The sequence below is a fragment of the Barbus barbus genome (genome assembly GCF_936440315.1).
Source record: "Barbus barbus genome assembly, chromosome: 24".
Taxonomy (NCBI): Eukaryota; Metazoa; Chordata; class Actinopteri; order Cypriniformes; family Cyprinidae; genus Barbus; species Barbus barbus.
This window is the reverse complement of record NC_136752.1, coordinates 6,268,987-6,289,438: the sequence shown is the minus strand read 5'-3', so window position 1 is coordinate 6,289,438 and position 20,452 is coordinate 6,268,987. Positions and strand designations below refer to the sequence as shown.

The 20,452-nt window shown below is 38.5% G+C and overlaps 1 protein-coding gene across 2 annotated transcripts in view; it reads right to left on the bottom strand.

Annotated features, from left to right (window-relative positions):
• The window catches only part of ccdc85cb (coiled-coil domain containing 85C, b), a 41,611-nt gene extending 26,073 nt beyond the window's left edge, over positions 1 to 15,538 (bottom strand). For both annotated transcript variants that reach the window (XM_079375638.1, XM_079375639.1), the window contains exon 1: positions 14,329 to 15,538. In XM_079375638.1, the coding sequence (XP_079231764.1) occupies positions 14,329 to 15,028 (700 nt within the window). In that variant the 5' untranslated portion in view covers positions 15,029 to 15,538. The remainder of the gene's footprint in view (positions 1 to 14,328) is intronic.
• Positions 15,539 to 20,452: the final 4,914 nt, after the last annotated feature.

Genomic DNA, 20,452 nt, shown 5'->3' with positions numbered 1-20,452 from the left:
AGATCACGTGTAGACTTGCCTTGCCTTTCACTTTTAATTCTCTTGAAAGCAGACACACACACACACAGGGCAGGCTGGAGTATTTAAGCTGGTGGGTGGCAGGCAGCGCGCCTGCGCCTGCGGTACAATTCTAGCGGATTCCACACAGTTTTAAGTAAAGCTGAGACCACAAGCCTCAGAATTTCAGTGCATCCTCTAAGCCGGGTGAATGGTGTGATCTCACCACTGGCAAGAGGAACCCTTATGTAACCCAAGACGCCAATGTGCTTATCTAGGAAGACATGAACTTCAATTATCTGTGTTGTTTCTGGGCAAGTACAAATTTCTAATTTCTACTCCTCCGCCGTGCAAGTCAAAAAGACCCCACACACTCCATATGTGCCACGAAACATGACCTTAGAGTTTGAGGTGACAGGGAGTTTTATTTACTGGAAATTTGTCTGCTATTAAATATATGCAAATCTCTTCCATTACCAGTTATGCAATATGAAAATCTATTTGATAGATTTTGATCCTTCAATTTTTTGTTTTATGTGAAAAAAAGCAATATGAGAAAATAGCAATTCAATTTTAAATCATATTAGGCCAGACAGCATTTTCTGTTGAGTCCTCAAAATTGATCATGTGATCTCCACCCACCTCATTCAAGTGTGAATAAACAATCATATTATACGCCAATTAAATATTCAGTTTTCAACTGCTGAAAACCAACTAGGCATATTCCAACGCCTTCTTTTTCTGTACATAAAAATAGATTAATACACTCCATAAGAATAGAATTCATTGACACTGACTAATCCTAGTCTCAACATCATTCAGGTTTAGACTACATTTCTAAATCTGTTGAAATTAAGAATGAGACTTTACCCTTTCTCAGATTAGGTAGACGCAGATAGTCTCAGGGGGAAAAAGAGAAACATGACACACAAAAAGAAGACAAAAAAACTGAATTGACTTCTCAGCAGCTCACAGGAATTTGACACGAAGGTGTCAAAACAACGTGTGTGAACCTGTACAAATATGTCTTTTTTTTAAGCCTTGTTCTTAGTCAAAACAATTCAGAGCATTTTGGTGTCTACTGTGGTTTTATATAACAGTTATTATAAGTGCTATTTATAACGTATGGTGCTTGCAGTGGACCGAGGATGTTTCACAAGAAAGTTAACAAGGCAACTGGGGAATATTCAAGTTCTACCGCTGTTCTCATATCACTTGGCAGTGTGGTATATGAAAGATATTTAGAGAAAAAAACTTTCAAAAATGGAAAGCTAGAAAAGTAAATAATTCATATTTTGCAGGAACTGCTACTGAGAGTACAACTTGACATTCCTTCTGAATGAGTTCAGACAATCTGAAAGCTACTTTAGAAGACTAGCAGCTCATTAGATGATTGTAAAAGGCTGTAAGGTGTGCAAGGCCATGGTCCTAAAAATACTATATGTTGAATGTGGATGCTTCTGGACACATAAATCATACTTTCAGACAACTAAATATCAAATGCTGACATTTAATTAATCTGCATGATATACTGGCATATCTAACGTAGCACATGAGGTCTGAAAAACCAGGCATTGCCTTTTGTTTGACACGGTAATTATGAAAACTCAATTATGCACACTCAAGAAATCACCTGCCTTAAAGCAAAAACTACAGGTCCATTTTATGCTGAATCCATGCTGGCCTACGTCAATTCAGTTTTATTTAGAGGGTGTGTGTTTTACGCAATCTTTTCAAAGTCATAAACATTTTTCTACAATGATGAAGTCTATATTACAAAACAATCATAAACCTACGGCCTTGGTTTGGGCATGCTTAACGGCGCCCATGTTTATGCTTCTATGGTCAGGCCTCCTTGTTATTATCTTCCCGCATTATGCAACTGACCCTGGAAAAAACATTACTTCAACATGCTAATGAACCACAGCCATGCCAGCTTCGCTCTCCAAGCCATGTCTTTCCATAAGGGCTGAAGGTCTATTGGAACATAAGAGTGCATGTGCATGCAGTAGTATGACTTCTGGCTCGTGGTCTCCTTGTGGGATAGCAGAAGTGTGAATTTTGCATGGCTCTTCCCTACACCAGATCCATGTGACATTTCAAGACCTGTCTGTGAGTTCCCGCAGAAACCTGAGGTCATATTCAAACGCATTCTCTCCCATCTCAGCACCTACCACTGAACCAGTGTCCTGTATAATCTCGGACCACCGAGAGTTCACTGGGTGCTGATGGAGCCAGAGATGAAACCGCAATGCAGAGACCTCAGGCAAGCTCTGACTTCATCTGATGGAAACGGTTTCAGTGCAGTTTTTGCAGAGCGCTGACTGACATCTGTGGTGAAGAAAAAATGCAGCTCAACCAGTGGTGATATCTTCCACCGGATTCATGATTTTCCCAGTTAGTATGGGTTACGTAACAACCTCATTCCTAGTATTCCGAACAGCACAGGGACAGTGTCTCTGGTGTAAGAACAGTTTCTGTGAAAAGACATCTGACGCGTGCTGCAGTGTTGTTTTCAGGCTTGTTTCTAGCAAGACACGCACTTTCGTTTGAGAGACAACTGTTGTTCTGTTCATTCATTGGTGAATGGGGACTGATGGCGTTTTTGAAACGAGCCTTGACCTCATTTGAAGTAAAAAAATAGCAAAGTGACAATACCACAGAAGAGGATAGCGCACACTCCAAAAACACAAAAAATGGTATCCTAGCAACAGGAGACTGATGCTGGAGGGTTTCGCTTTATTCCAGAAATGCATCTAGAGTTTAATCTGCTCAGATCTTCCTCTGGTCTGTAAGCTACTTGACTAAAGCTGTTTGAAAAAAAAAAAAACATTCTGAATCAGCGACTGCATGTTTTTTTTATTAGTTTAAGTATTTGCTATTGACTGTTTAAATGCTGAAATTTGCGCGTCCTGCGTGTGTGAGAGAGGGAGAGACGGTCACACAATCGCGGCTTGTATGCAAACACATATGAGTTTCATCACTGTGTCTGTCACGCGACTCTGTTCCCCTCTCGGGCTTGAACTGATGGTAAAACTAAGGACATTATTAACTGTTTTTACTTTAATTTTGAAAGCTGAAGCTCACGCTTATGGAAAGGGGCGTTACATTTCCGCGGCTTGTGGTGTTCGGCCAATCACAATGCACTGTGCCAGTTGGCCAATCAGAGCAGACTGCACTCGTTGGAAGGAGGGACTTTGTAGAAAACGAAATGTTTGAGAGAGCCGAGGCATAGAGGACCTACAATACTGTACAGTATTTGAAAAATAATGTTTTTTGAACAATAAAACATGTCAACATATTCTGTAACACCAAAATAATGATCTTAAAAAAGCATCATATGACCCCTTTAAGTGTGGAATACTCCTGGAATATTGCTGCATGGCTGAAAACCTAAAAGCACTCAAGAGCAGAGGCAAACAGTGTAGCTTAAGAACATGATCATTCAGAGATGCTGTTCCTTCATGAATACACTTTATAAAAGCACTTGGCTTTTAGATAAGCTCTTCAGACGGCTGGAGACTGAATTCAGCAAAAACCACAGCAAGACAGTGGTCAAGAAAATTTGATGACAAGCAATTTATACATTTTCCAAACTATAAACAGTGGCTTGGCCTGTTTCTCAGTAGGATGCTTAAGCATTAAGGTAAGATAATATTTTAGGGAAGAAAACCTAAAAACCATTTGCGTCATGGCCGAATTGCAAGGTGGGCATTAATTTTCAACAATTCAGCGGTTCCACAATTCTGCAGAAAGCGCTGCAAATTTCCAGATCCCGTGATTTGCTAAAATAAGACCAATGTTGAGCTGGTGAGGACACACACTCCTCCAATCCTGTCCTCACATGACGACTGGGACACCATCAGGATTAGAGTCCAGTCCAAATGATGTAACAGAAAACCTCCCATCAGGAGTAAAAGTCTACAGGACAGGCATTAACTCACAATGTTTTCGTTTTGCCTGTGGATATGTCAAGTGCATTCAGGCTTCGAGATGGACCACTTCTTTATAGCCATGAAAAAGCAGACTCCAATTCTGTCCAAGAGCAAGAGGAAATATGAAGATAAGTTTTGGGGATTTTAGGTATGGAGCCCCTAAGGCAGGGGTGTCCAATCCTGCTCCTGGAGGGCCGGTGTCCTGCAGAGTTCAGCTCTAACCCGAATCAAACACACCTGAAACGGCTTATCAAGGTCTTACTAGGCATACTAGAAACTTCCAGGCAGGTGTGCTGAAGCAAGCTGGAGTTAAACTCTGTAGGACACCGGCCCTAAGGGGAAATGGTGATAAAAAAATGTAAGATTTGGAGGAAAATTATAAATCAACACTTTTACATTCTCTCACAAAAACACTGCGTTCCTCCAAGAAACTTTGTATTCTCTCGCAATACTGCCCACTTGCAAAAGCACTGAAATAGTTTTCCCCTCCGACCTCATCTTATTTCCAACACAAATGTTTTACAAGCAAACACAAACTTTCTCCGGAGAATGCAAAAGTTTTGCAAGAGGACACAAAAGCATTCAAGTGATTCCTCAAATCTCATTTTTATTATCTCCATATTTACGTGATTGTGTAGGAATTAAATTATGTACGTGGGACGAATGAATGAAGTCGAAAAAAACCACTGATTTCATGAATCCCGAAATGAGGGTGAGTTAATGAAAGCTAAATTTTTCATCGAGAAAATAATACAGATGTTAAGAAAAAAGGTCCAACAATTACATGCCACAAATTGGACAAAGTCATCAGAATAACATTTGGGACACTGGGACTGAGGTGAAAGACTGAGACACACTGTGTGAATTTGTTTAGAGAATACCCTCTCCTGGCAGACTGCAGAAACGGCTGACGCTCACAGGAAAATCTCCCTCCAAATTGGCCTGTGATGACATTGGGGACACTTTAGTTAAGTTTTGCCTGACACGATATGAAGGTCACAGTTTGCGTCAACAGAATTGGATTGCTGATTGTGTTCTTTGGAGCAGCTAGTGCCCTGCCAATGTGCCACCTGGTGGCTTCATTAACAACTTCATTACACAGCATTTCATTAGGCAGCAATAAATAAATGGATAATCAATCAATGCATCCCCACCTGGACAAAGCCTAGATTAATGCTACAAATGGCTCTACAAGCTCCAGTCATAAACACTGCTTGTGGAGGTGGTAAAAAATAGGTACGTGCAAAACTATTCTCACAACCGATAAGCGGTGAGTAGCCTGAATAGCTAGTTGGTCTTTAAGAAGCCCTGAAAAATAATTATAAGGTTGGTTTTGGGTTCACCTGACCTGCGATTAGATACATTTCTATAGGGACAGGAGAAGAGGATATGTTCTTGTGTTCAAATACAACTAGAATGGAACAGAACACTGGGGTATTGAGATGTATTTTTTTAAAGTTTAAATGTTTTAAACATTGCGCTATCCAAAAATGAAAATTTACTCACTCTCATGCTGTCCCAGATGTGTATGTCTTTCTTTCTTCTCATGACCACAAACAAAGATTTTTAGAAAAATCCTCCACCTCTGTGAGTCCATAATGCAGGTGGATGGGTCCCTCAAAGTTGACACTTCAAAAACCACACAAAATGAACATGAACACGGGGGAATCCATACAACTCCAGCTTATTTTTGCTGAGGTAGTTGGTGTTACCAGCATTGCCCAGGAATCAGCGTTGTTTACGTTCAGTAAAAAGTGTGCGCATGGTTTTTGAAGCGTCAACTTTGTGGGAACATACACTTTATTACTACATTATATTAACTCACAGAGATGATAACAGAGATGATTTTTTCTCACCTCTGTTTATGAGGAAAGAAAATACATTTGGGACAGCAGGGCGAGCAAATGACAATGTCAGTGGTTTAATAGCTGACGCACAGCATGCTGTCAGTGTTACAGCTAATAAAAAAGCTTAATAAAACCACTTCTTTATTTTTTTTTTTAAATCTGAAAACTCAGCGCTCAGTGTTGCCATCTCAAGGACTGGACTCAAGATAACGAGTTTCACACAGAATGTACAGACATACTACTTTACCATTCACTGAGAGAGCAGACCAATGGTTATTCAAAGTATACGCTTGTCTTATCTCAATTTGTATTGCCTCACATGGAGTTCAATGAGTGAGTCTTACTCATGTCCCTTTATTCAGGTTGTTGAGAAAAGACTGGCTATTGTTCGATAAGGAATGTGGGATTTCGTGACAGACGGCCTTTCTGTCTGACTAAAGCCAGCTGAGAGAGTTTCTGTGGACCAACTCATGCCTGCTCTCCTGAGCTAAACAACCAAGACAGACAAGACCTGACACTGTTGCCAAGCCACATATAAAGTGTAGAATATGGTTTATTGTTGCCCTTTAAATCTGCCATGGATTCATTAATGTCCTACATGCTCTGACAGAACACATAGATAGTTTTGTTTAAGAATACCATGTTGTGATTCATTCATCTTGTGCATACCAGAAAAACAAGTTTTAAAAGATCAACACTTCCTACGCTGGTCAGCAGAGTGGCACACCCTTTAAACTTGTAGAATATATTAAAGAAAAGAAACAAGCCTGACTAAAGAACTCTACCAAGTTATATGGCAATTTGAACTTAAAATATTTAAGGGGTGTTCCTGGTAGGCCACATCCTTGCAAAGTTTAGGTCCAACACACCTGGCTGCTTCCTAGTGCTTCTGAAGACCTTGACTGGCTCAATCAAGTGGGTTTAATTTATTTAATTACAGTTAAACCTAAATCTGCAATAACATGGCCTTCCAGGAACAGGTTTGGAAACCCCTGCTTTAAAAATAATAGAATAAAAGAATAATGAAAATGATCTGGTCAACAAATGAAAGTTTCAAATCTGAAATTCCATGAATGTTATACAGCGTCATCACACTGAGATGCAATCTGTGGGCTTGGCAAATGACTGAGTTGTAAAGAACTGGCTGAGCGAGTTTAACAGGCTCACTTTGACCCTCATTGGGTCACTGCCATCATTCCTACACTGGGTTCTGTGATTTTACAACCCATTGACATAAGGTGAAACATCCCTCATGAGGTATCTCAGCAACATACGTCACAGACAGTAAAAAAAACAAAAACATACAGACAAAAAGAAATTCTTTTATGAAAAATAACTAAGTAGACTTTAAAATTTCAATGACTTTTTTGCACTTTTTAAAAAAGCTGTGTGAAAAACGTCATCCTCATAATTTGCATCCTTAACAAGCTCAGCCATTACTGGCCTATGCCACATCAAACTTGACAAACTTAACCTGCTAGGATTAAACTTAATCTATCAGGATAAACCAAAACACCAAGTCACAAGTCATCAGTCAAAACACATCAATTCAGATGTCAGCTGCCAAATTACTTCTAGTGCTGCATTTAAAAAACTGATTTGAATTGTAATATGACAAACATTTGGATAAATAATTTAAAGTTGCATCCTAGATATGATTTTGTGGTTTAATAACCACACCAGGATTACTTGTACAGCCCTAATTTAAGAGATGCAGACATTTGCTGCTTAAGGTTAAATTTGGCAGAATTTCAAACTGAAATCAGATTTGAGACCAAGAGTTTATTATCATGGGAATCCCATTAGCCAAAGATATCCAGGTTCCCACATCCATTCAGAAGTTACACAATAACTCACATGCTAGATGCAACAAGATTGCTTGTCTTCATTTATCTCCCTAGAGTCTCAGAACAGATGGACCCCCACTGGTCAGATAATACCCCCTCTGTGCACCCATCCCATTGCCATTTTCTACCTTTCATCCGTCTTTTTGTTTCATGCTCAAATTGAAATATATGGGTATAAAGCGCCCATAGTTTCCCTTTACTGCTAATAACTGTAGTTGCTGTGTTTTCATTTAATTGATACGACCTAAAATAGATCATTTACAATAACAGTGAATTAAAAAAACAACAATGCCAAATAACCAAGTATGTGTATAAAATTAGGAACAATAAAACCTAATAATAAATATAGCTGCAAGCAGCGATTACCGGGGTTCATGCATTTTAAGAAACTTGAGCAATTATAGCTATTTTAAGATGATATTACCCAAAAAGGCTGAAAAATCATAAATAAAATCCCTACAATATTATTTAATGATTTATCATTTTTTTAAAAAAATAGTAATTACAGTTGTTACCACCATTTTCATGGTTTTTTCTTTTTATAGTGCCACCAAGAGGTCAAACTCCCCAATTTTTGTAATTTGGCCAAAGATTGAGCTCATTCACGTGTTCTGAGTTTGGCGAAAATATCTCATTCCTTTCAAGAGTTACAGCCATTTCAGTAAAAGTGGCCCTGCCCACTTTGAACATTTTGGCATCCTGTAGCAAACGTGAATCACTAATCAAAATACTTTTGATAACTTTTTGCCATGAGGGTCTCTAGATGATGCATGTCAAGTTTCGAGTGAATCGGACACAAATGAGGAGTTAAAAAAAGTAGATTTTTCAGAAAATCCAAAATGGCGGAAACAGATTTGTTTGGTTTGACCGAATGATTCCAAAGATATAAGGCACTTAAGTCTATGGCAAACGGTTTATGAGCTATGGCCAAAAATGTCTGAAATTTGAGTTTTAACCCTGTAGTGCCCCCATGGGCTGATTGGGCCGAGTCTTTGGATCTGAGTAGCGAGCACGATCAGTTTTAGGGAAGAAGAATAATAAAAATACTTACAATTACAATAGTGTTTCAGCACCATGTGCTTGAACCCCTAATAACTACTACTACTATTATTATTATATTAATAATTAAATTAAATTAAGTTAATAAACAGAATATAGGGAAAGAGCGACAGAAATTCCAATAACTGTGACATTTTGATGGAAACACTAGTTACCATGGTAACATTTGAGGCATTTTAGGCTTATGGAAGTCATGACTGTTGTACACAAACATAAACATTAACTCAACATTGTCTCAATTACTTTCTTAAAACATGTTCCCTTATGGTCCAAAACGAATAATTCCTATTTTTTTATATAAAATATAATTCCTACAACTTTGATTTGTCGAATTTGTCAATTAACTTCTTTGGTATTTGCGGTCCTTATTAGCTAATTATGTTTTTTTTTAACCAAACAATGGTTTCAAAATTCATATTTGAGATAGGAATGTTTCAAAACAGAAAGTTAACAACAGACCTATTTTATTTGGCACTGCAAACTGCAATTGTAAAAACTATTGAAATTCCAGAGGTTCGAAAAAGCCAATTCTCAGCCGCATTTTGGAATTAAAAACAGAGCACTCTATTATTTGGAAAAAGACAAAAGTGCATGATGATCAACAGGACACTTGTTGGACAGTGCTTCACAGAATCTTGTTTTACTTTCGAAATCTGAATTACAAACAAAATGTAGATCATCTTGTAGCCCACAGAAACCAGTGTTAGAATATGCTAGCAATGTAGCACTGTCTGTGTAAAGGCTTCAACTGTTGAAACCATAGAGTTGAGTGAGCAGTTGTGCAACACAGCTTGGGATCGAACATTGCCATGAAATATGAACCTGTCTCTGATGATTACCGCAGCACCATCTGTGCACTGGGACGGCCAACGGCTCGACTGATTGATGAGACCCCTTAAGGAGGAAAGAGAGCAGGGGACCTCATGCACACACACTCTCCAACCCATCCACTCTCTGTTTGCCTTACCACTAGCCAATGTCTCAGCAAATACCCCACTTCACTCCCTTATCACCTTCCTATACAGCTGTTAGCAGGTCTCCCGTGGAATCAAGATACACACTCTGAACATCTATGCGCTCAACTTGACTGTCTTATTAAATGACACTGCACCACATATTGCATCCAGAGGTTTAAGTATAATAATAATCTTAATTCAAGGGATTCTGAAAGTCTGACAGTAATGAGTGATGAGTGTTACTGTAAGGTTAACCCTGCCTGCTTTAAATGATTAAAAATCATTATCAGTTGGAAACATTCATTAGAAATTTAGAAAAGTAATCAGTTACATTACTTTAATAAAGTTATTGAAATAGTTACACTATTTGCTACATTTTAAATAGGGTTACTTGGAATCTGTAACCTATTACATTTCCAAAGTAACCTTCCCGACACGTTGCACATATAACTTATATACTAAATATTTTTGTGTTGCACCATTGCATTAATAAGCTCATGTTTTATGTGAGGCAAAAGACCTTAGAATCAACCTCAATAGAATAAAATGAAATTCACGGCATTTCACAACTTCTGCTCACTAATTTGAAAGCTGTGGATTGTTGAAATTAAAAATCATATTATACAACTAGACATTGTTGAGAGCTTAAAACTTACAGCTACTTTCTGTCTTAACGGGTTACTCTTTCCCAAAATGAAAATTTTGTCATTAATCACTTACCTCCATGTTGTTCCAAACCCATAAAAGCTATGTTCGTCTTCGGAACACAATTTAAGATATTTTGGATGAAAACCGGGAGGTTTGTGACTGTCCCATTGACTGCCAAACAATTAACAACACTGTCAAGGCACAGAAAAATATGGAAGACATTGTCAAAATAGTCCATCTGCCATCAGTGGTTCAATCTGAACGTATCCACTGGACGCGAATAACGTGCGCAGCCGCGCCACAAGGATACGCTGTTTTCATTCAAATCAAAGCGTAAACATAGAAAACGTATCCATGTGGTGCGGCTGACACAGAACAGCGTACGCAGTTTACGTCCAGTGGATACTCTCCAAAATGGCGATACGGTGACGCAGAGGAGACCAATTGTTGGATAAAGTCGTTATTTTTGTTTTCTTTGCGTACAAAAAGTATTCTCATCGCTTCATAACGTTACGGTTGAACCACTGATGGCAGATGGACTATTTTGAAGATGTCTTTCATACTTTTCTAGGCCTTGACAGTGTTATTTACTTGACAGTCAATGGGAGAGCCTCCCAGTTCTCAACCAAAATATCTTAAATTGTGTTCCGAAAACGAACAAAGCTTTTATGGTTTTGGAACGATATGGGGGTAAGTGATTAATAACAAAATTTTCATTTTGGGGTGGATTAACCATTTAAGAGCAACAGAATAAATCATAGAAAGTATAAATACCTTCTAATTTAAATAAGGCATTTAATAATAACAATAATATTTGTTAACATGGTGGTGGTATATTTTATGGGAAAAATATATATATATATATATATTGATTTTGGGGTGAAATGTGACTTGACAGTCTTCATAAACCTAAAACAGCAGGCGTGAGACCTAAAAATGATACACTGTCAAACAATCGCTGAGGTTTTAAACACTGTTAGGTCACTCTATACTTACAAACCATTGCCACTTGCCATATATATTAAAAGCAACCGCACAGACAAAAGCTAGCCATCCCATCAGGAAGCATTTTCAGTTGTCACTTCAAAACTGAGTCAGGACCCTGTGTTCAGCACAATATTACCGTACTTTCATCTGAAATTCTGGTGCTGCTGAAGTGCAGCTAAAGCCAGGCTTAACAGGCCATTTCATTACAGTAATCAAACAGTCAGCTCATGTGGGTTTTTAGGGCTTGAATAGGGTGATCGCATTGATTTCTTTTTGTAGCCCTTCCACGGCACGAGAAAACAAAGACCATCAGCAAATCCAAAATCCATACACACGATTTACTCGTAAAAGCAATTAACACGGGACCTTCACTCAAGGCCACACTCACATGCGATACTGTTGTTTTATTGATCTGAGGTGATTTAGGTAATTAGCACTGGGGTAATTAGCTACGCTACATCTTCAGTAATATTGTAAGACCTAAACTCGATGAGTTTACTGTTACCTGTTAAGTATAATCAATTAGTATAATCATTTACATTTGTACATAGTTCTCCCAAGCTGCTTTGCAAGCTTACTCTTCTAGTTTCAGATCACGTACAGGACTTAAAACGAAAGCATCAGAAAATGATTACCTTTATAATCTTATATAATATAGCTTTTTGAAATTAAGTCTTTCACTGCTGTAGCCTGTGTGTTATTAAATTTAGTTTCACCAGAGCATCTTAAAACTGCTTAAACCTCCAACATATTTACAATTAGTAGACTGATGAGCAATACTGTTAAAACCCCATGAAATGCCATGCCAAGTTCAGTTTTCTCTGTTTACATATTTCCAATTAAAACAGCAAGTACTGTTTTAACTCACACACATTTAACGCAAATGATCTCTACTTTAGGCCGTGTTCACACTTGGCGTCTTTTTTGACTAGAAAAAGTTGACAAGAGCGTTTTTTTAATTAAAAACAAAGCTGGCAGCGTCTGTTACAAATAGCAGCCGAGAGCGTCTTTTGTTGCCATAGCAACAGCTGCAACAATAGCCTAGCGCTGTGTACTGCAGAAATGTCAAGAAAGAGTAAAAAGTTGGCTCTTGCGTTGACTTTTGAAGTTAACGGGAAAGAAAATGTCGATTCACAACGACGTTTGTGGGTGCACAACATTATACGAGGAAGAAACCAATATGGTGCTTACAACAATTTAGTCCAGGAGCTCCGGTTGGATGATGCACGGTTTGCGGCACCTTCTCCATTTTTCTTCTTGTTGTTATGGAAACGACAGATCTCGCTACTCGCTTGTCATTGGTCAGCTGTCAAAAAGGCGCTTGACGTAGGGCGTTTTTTTCAGAAAAGTTGAACTTTTTTCAACTCGAAAAAACGCTCTGAGCTGCAAAAAAAGACGCCGGCGGTGGCGTTTTAAAAAGCGCTCAGGACTTTTTTGAAAACACGGTTTACTCCATAGGATTATAATGTAAAACAGACGCCGGCAGCTTTGAAAAAGACGCCAAGTGTGAACACGAAGAATGTGTGGGAATATGGAGGCACAGTGACTTCAGTGACCATGTCATGAGAACTCTAGTTGAACTCCAGCTGTTCATTAAATGTGTGGAACATTCTCATTCTAAATAGAATTTGACTGGAGAAAAAATGGTACACGCCCATTAGTCAAAGATGAGTAATCAGTATTTTTGGTTTGTTTTCCTGTCAGACAAATACTTTCAAAGTAAAAAATTAGCTTTTATTTACTCAACTTGAGACCATCCAAGATGTAGATTACTTTTTTTTCCCCATTAGAACAGTAAACTATTTTTTGTAGCTGAAACCGTGATCCTTGGTGATTAATAAAATGTCATAAAGTCAAAGGCTACCGTCACTTTAAAACTCACAAAAGCATATTTGGCGATATCAAATTAATACCTGTGGCTCCTAGCGATATATTGAAGTATTATGAAGCAAAATGATCAGTCTGTGCAAGAAAATTAACATTATTTACAACATTATTGCCTGTAATCAATATTCTCAAGTAAACATTCCGGTTTGGTTTGGTCTGGTTGTTTTTAAAGGATGCAAGTTGTTTGAACATAAGTGTGTTGGAAGTGTGTGTACACAACCATCCTATAATGATAAAAATCCACCCAGACTTTTTTATTAAATCCATATTTTAAAATCCCCTTTCGCAAATCAGGCTGTTCTGAGATGTTCTGTACAGACCCCCCTGAGTGAGCTGAGAGCTGTCCGCCATTGTGTCGACTCCAGTGCAGGGAAGACAAGAGGTCTCCGATTAAGCGATTGAAGTGTTTTGTTGTTGGATGTAATAATGAATATAGCAGTCATCATTTACTCCCGACATCTGAGCCGCTGAAGATGCAGAGGATTAACGTTACTTTCGTTTTGAAGGAATGCGCTGATCCCCAATCTAAATAAATGCGCCTATGTTAGCGCGAATCATTTGTGATCCAGCTTCATCTACAGAAGAAGTGAATCTTTGCAAATCACCTTTCCTAATAACGTGCTAGTTAGCCAGTTTCGCGGCTAAAGTAAACAGTTCTGCTAGTCACCCCACGGAAGAGAGGGGCGGGGCGAGCAGAGCTCATTAGCATTTAAAGCAACATGGACTATAATGGCTTGATGAAAACAGAGCTTAGACATGTAAAACATCCATGTTTCATGTAATTATTGGGTGTTTTAATAACATAATTGTGTATGTTATCTCATTATGTGGTTATGCAAACTGGTCAATCAGCTATTTGAACCAGTAATTTTGTTGCACATGTTATTTTTGACTCTCAAAGTTATTAAGGACCATGGGTTCAGCTAAATCTTTTTTTGCTGTTCTACTGAAAAAAGTCACCTACATCTTGAGGGTGAGTAAATTAACAGCACATTTTCTTCTTTTTATTATCTCTTTATATATGTATACTTGATACAAATGAATTATGTCAAATTTTTAAGAGCGTACTAATATATGAATGGCTTTAAAACTTAAAGACATGCATTAAAAGCCACAAAAAATTTTTTTTAAACAATGATGGTGGCAAAAATGGTCATATACTCACCACTGAGTCCATTGGGAATGCTCCTGTGATGATGTGGAGCGGAGAGATCATCCATTGATCGTCGTATGGTGCCAATCTTGGTTTCTACGGTCTTGTGTATATGATTATGATGATGGTCTGGGCTGCCAGTACTTCCACCGCTGGAGGTACTGCTCCCATCTCCAACATCTCTGACAATCCCAGAACCTCCATTCAGGTTGCTCAGACTGGACTGGCTGTCTATAGAGCTCCTAGATCCTGCGCCATTCCTATCTTCATCCAACATGAGAATGATCTCCTTTAGTTCTGCATTCTCCCGGAAAACGTTTTCCTGGTTGACTTCCAGCTCTTTGAGTTTCTGCTGATAGGTGCTCACCTCCTTCCACATGGAGCTGGCCGCATACCTCCCAAACCTCTGCCATTCCCGAGACAGCTTCTTACCTTTCTGCCGATCATCATCGAGAAAGCAGCAGAGTTCCCTGAGCTCTTGGTTATCGTCTTGCAGTTTCTGGTTGATCTCCTTAAGATTACGGATCTCATGGAGGTGCACCTGCAGTCTGCGGTTGACGTCCTTCATCATGTTCCCATGTTCGAGCATTAGGTTCATTTTCTCACCATCAGCCCTTCTCAGTCTCTTAATCAAGTCCTCTTTGCTCCATCTGACCAGTTCTTCATCAGAGATCTTACTCAGGTCATCATTAGGACAATGTTTTGCCATCATGATGCTTACAGAGGAACAGTCTCAGGGTTAAATATTCAACATAGATCTAACATAGCGCTGCGCTCCAATCCCACCAAAAAACGCATTAAAAACCAGTTTCATAAATAATTACAGGAATCCTTTTACAATGGAAGACTATGCAACTGATTTGTATTCCACACAAATTTATTTTCAACCCTTCACCTTACCGATAACTTCACAATCATGCGTGCATTTAAATATCATAAAATATGCGTGATATACAAATCCACGAGCATCGTTGTAAATGTTTTTCTCAAGAAAATAATTTCTTCAGACGCGCGTGATCTTACAGGTTTCAAGAGCTGTATTTCAAAAAATAACAACCATAAACAGCGCCTTCATCAAAGTCACCGGGAGCCCCAGAGATCAGATCAGAAGGGGTTTGCCGTGCTCCGTGCTCCGGGTCTCGGGTTCGGTTCTTCTTTAGACTGCTGTGAAGCGACCCGAGCGGATACGAGCAGGTTCAGAGATGAGAGGCAAAAGACAGGAGCTGCCCTCTTAAAGAGACAGCACCACATTCCCACAACAGACTGATTTATTTATATTTCTAAAACATAGATTATAATCATTTTAACTATGATTCAATTATTCATTTATATTTAATTATAATTACTTTTCACATTTTTTAAATGTTACTGTTGAAAGGTTCTTTGTAGACTATTTATTTGTGCAGTTTGTATGTATTTTTAAGCGAAGGCAAAGTGTAAACCCTGGTAAGTCTACAGTGCACTACTCTAGTATTACACCACACACTTTAAACATCTATATTTGGTTATAATGTAAAGTGAGAGAGGACCAGAGATATTTTACACTGAAAGAAAAATCCTAGACATTTCGCTAAAACGTGAAAAATGTTGCTCACAGGAAACATTAAACGTTAAAAAAAGAAGTATACTTTAAATTTGGATAAAAGTGTCTGTCAAGAGTAGAAATATGGCATTAGCAACATACCTACAAAAAATAAATAAATGAAAATATCACATACAGTGTCAGATCCACTTGGCCACACCAGATCTTTATTTCAGGGCATTTGAGACTATTTTAACCTTCAATAAAACTGAAAAGTAAAAATGTAATTAAATTTTAATTAAACGTATTTGTTTAATATTAACCACAGATTTACATACCTGAAAAATAACTGTATCAATGAATTATTTTGTATTAACATTAACTGCAGGACTGTGACTCTTCAGGACCGCCGTTAACCCCTGCATAGCCCACATGTTTAGATTTCAGTGAGACCTTAACATGACATTTTTTGAGTAATTGTTAAAAAGTATTTAAAACCATGTTTTAAAAAGCGCTTTATGGCTTGAACAGTTAGGATATCGATGCAGAGCAGGGATGTCAAGCTCAGCTCCTGAGGGCCACTGACTGTCCTTCAGAGTTTAGCTCCAACCCTAATTAAACACCTGAAGCAGCTCTTCAAGGTCTTCAGGATTACTAGAAATTTACAGGCAGGCGTTTGGAGCTGGTTGGGACAACAACACTGCAGGACAGGGCCCTCTGGGACTGCAGAACGTGATTGTGGGGAGTTTTGTTGGTGAACTTTGCCCTCTAGTGGACACAAATATATTCCATCCGGGCATTACTTACAGGCGACGAAAACATCGACATAAACAAATAATTTTAGGTTAGCTGTTACATCAAATATTTCCTCTTTTTTAATAAATTATTTGAATGACTAAATAATTAATCTCGATCTGAATTGATCTGTAAATTGTCACGCTTTTTGGCACATAACACACAACTTCAAAGAAAGTGCTAAAGAGATTTTCTGCTTACGCTACTCGATATATGGGATATGTATTGTATATATATATGACTTTGATTAAATAGCACTTTCGTCGCCTTGGCTGCCACAGCTGGCTCCATAGCTCAGTGGTTAGAGCACTGGTCTTGTAAACCAGGGGTCGCGAGTTCGATCCTCGCTGGGGCCTGCACTGGTGGATGTTTTTCGTAATATATTATTTTTACACTTCAGTGAAAATAATGTTTCTCCTAGTACTAATATGAAATACTGTATTTTAAGAGCAAGCCAGCTTTTATATTTTCTTGCACTGTTTAATCTTTGGTTAAACAGCATGTAGTGTGTAATATAATACCATTTTAAAATCAGATAATTCAGATGATTCACACAGTTTTAAGATTTTGACATTTTTAAACATATACCAGATACTTTTTACCAGTGCTCGGACTATACCGTGGACTTTGAGGGTCTATGGGTTCGTGCGCTTGCGCGTGGCTGCGTCTGAAACCGCCTACTTCTCTACTGTATAGTAGGAGAAATGCAGTAGTATGTCCGAAACCTCAGTATTCATAGAAGAGTAGTCGAGAAGTTCCCGGATGTCCTACTGCTTCTGCCCAGATTCTTGAGTGTTCATCCGTTGGATACTTTTCTATCCCAGAAGCCCCGCGCGAGAGGATACGTCATCATCGAACGTGACGGAGATCAGCGATGCGGGTGTTTACAAATGTGAGTATTATCGATCAAAAACATGTGTTAAAATCGCATTTCTTGAGCTACTGTATAGTAAAGTGTTGATTTGCTGAAGGTGTAGATGCTAGACAGTAACGTTACAGTATATTAGTATAGCTCCAGTAAACACAGTGCATTTACATAAATCTTATACATCTTAAAGACCATTAAATATCTATTTAATAAGAATATTCAAAGGCTCTCAGTGAGCTGAAAACCTCTCAGTTACTGAAATGAATGAATTATTTTAAATCTTTCGTTTATTTTAATTATTGTAATTTCAGACGAAGCTGTTACAGCGCTTTTCTGATTCTTGATGTCTTTGCATTTGACGCAGAGCTATTGTGGTGGAGCAGGTGACAGCAACGAGGGAGGTGATGGACAGCAGAGACACGAAGCTGGACACGGTGGTCTTCATCAGAGATAGGTGAAGCTGGACACGGTGGTCTTCATCAGAGATAGGTGAAGCTGGACAAGGTGGTCTTCATCAGAGACAGGTGAAGCTGGACACTTCATCAGAGACAGGTGAAGCTGGACACTTCATCAGAGACCGGTGAAGCTGGACACGGTGGTCTTCATCAGAGACCGGTGAAGCTGGACACGGTGGTCTTCATCAGAGACAGGTGAAGCTGGACACGGTGGTCTTCATCAGAGACAGGTGAAGCTGGACACGGTGGTCTTCATCAGAGACCAGTGAAGCTGGACACGGTGGTCTTCATCAGAGACAGGTGAAGCTGGACACGGTGGTCTTCATCAGAGACAGGTGAAGCTGGACACGGTGGTCTTCATCAGAGACCAGTGAAGCTGGACACGGTGGTCTTCATCAGAGACAGGTGAAGCTGGACACGGTGGTCTTCATCAGAGACAGGTGAAGCTGGACACGGTGGTCTTCATCAGAGACCGGTGAAGCTGGACACGGTGGTCTTCATCAGAGACAGGTGAAGCTGGACACGGTGGTCTTCATCAGAGACCGGTGAAGCTGGACACGGTGGTCTTCATCAGAGACAGGTGAAGCTGGACACGGTGGTCTTCATCAGAGACAGGTGAAGCTGGACACGGTGGTCTTCATCAGAGACAGGTGAAGCTGGACACGGTGGTCTTCATCAGAGACAGGTGAAGCTGGACACGGTGGTCTTCATCAGAGACAGGTGAAGCTGGACACGGTGGTCTTCATCAGAGACCGGTGAAGCTGGACACGTGGTCTTCATCAGAGACAGGTGAAGCTGGACACAGTGGTCTTCATCAGAATAAAGCTGCAGAACCTGCTCAGCTGTGATGAGATGCAGTAGGATGTGGGTCACTGCCTGTAAATACAGGATTGTTAGAATAAAGCTTTTTCATGTGTTGTTGACTTGTTTATTTATTGTCATGGTTACTTTTATTTGCACTTTACTCATTTGTTCATGTTTCCTGTTGTCAGTAAATAAAATATAATTGTTTCATTAACATATGCATTAATGCATTACTTGACTGGAAATCGAGATGTATTCACCTTGGCTGCATTTGTTATGCATAGCTATGGCATAATAAATTACATTTTGCTTGTTTCACTAAAAAATAAAATGAATTATTGGTCAGCATTTATCATTATTATTGTTCATGAGTGTTGGGCAACCAATGCATTCTGAAGGAATCTTAATTTCTAAGTAGTAATACTTACATTCTTCGAGTAAAATCAACAATCCTCTCCAAAGGTAAGATCTTCGAGCAGCTGATGGACACCTGCTTTGTGCAGAAATTACAAACATGGAGGAAACATACTAGGGAGGGTTGTGGGTTTATTGATGCTTTGAGATGTTTGTGCGCCTGTCGCTCTTATTTTATTTGTATTATTATTACTGCAGAATATACAAGCTCAGGGAAAGATGGTAGTAGCTTTAACAATGAACAATCATAATGACACAAAAAGAGAAAACAACTAATTGGTTTGCGTACATCATAGTATGAGATTATATACACAGGGACAAAAAGATTAAATATCTTTGAATAATCATAAAATTAATATAATAATGCATAATTTGTTTGTTATTTATAAGCCTCAGGGATGAAACGAGAGGGACATTCAACAAGAAAAAGAGGAAAACAAAGGAGATTTAAGCCAGATTTGCATGTGGATAAACAATTGAGTTTTTTCATAATAAAAAATAATTTCTTTAAGGATGAAACTGTGGGGTTATATTAGTTGAGTAAAAAATATAAAAACTTAAATCAACCCTAAATTTGTTGGTTATACTACAATCATAAGGGCAGCTGTTTCTTCAACAAGTTTCTTCCAAAAACGAGCAAATTTCATCAGCATCAAAATATTTACAGATAGATGTCGCTCATTTATTTATTTATTTTTATTAACAAACAATTACATGATGTAAACAATTCTACACTAGAGGGGCTGTTTACTAATACAGATGTATACACAAATATTCAAGCGTTTACAAACTTTCAACGTTTTAATTGCCTTTTGTTTCATAGAAAATCGTATAGTATCAATATAATGCTCCATTTCCTTCCTAAAACAAGGTTTTTTGCTGGAGAACTTACATTTGTGAATATGAAATTTTGCATATAAAAGAATAAGATTGATCATGTAAACGTGATCGTGCTTTTCTCTGCTACTCTCTGAGATACCAAATAATACATATTTCCAAAACAAAATAACTCTCAATGTTTTGTACAATAAAATCACAGACATTTTGCCAAAATGTTTTTACAAAGGGGCAACGCCAAAACAAATGTACCACAGTTTCATGGCAACTGACACAAAAAGAGCGACTAAAATCAATATCAGATTGAAATTTTACCAAATAATATTTGGCTGGGTAAATCCTGTGTATAAAAAGATACTTCCTTTACCTTGTTCGTAATTAAATAATGATTAGGTATTAACCAAACCTTTTTCCAAATAATATTTTCTGTCAGGTGATTCC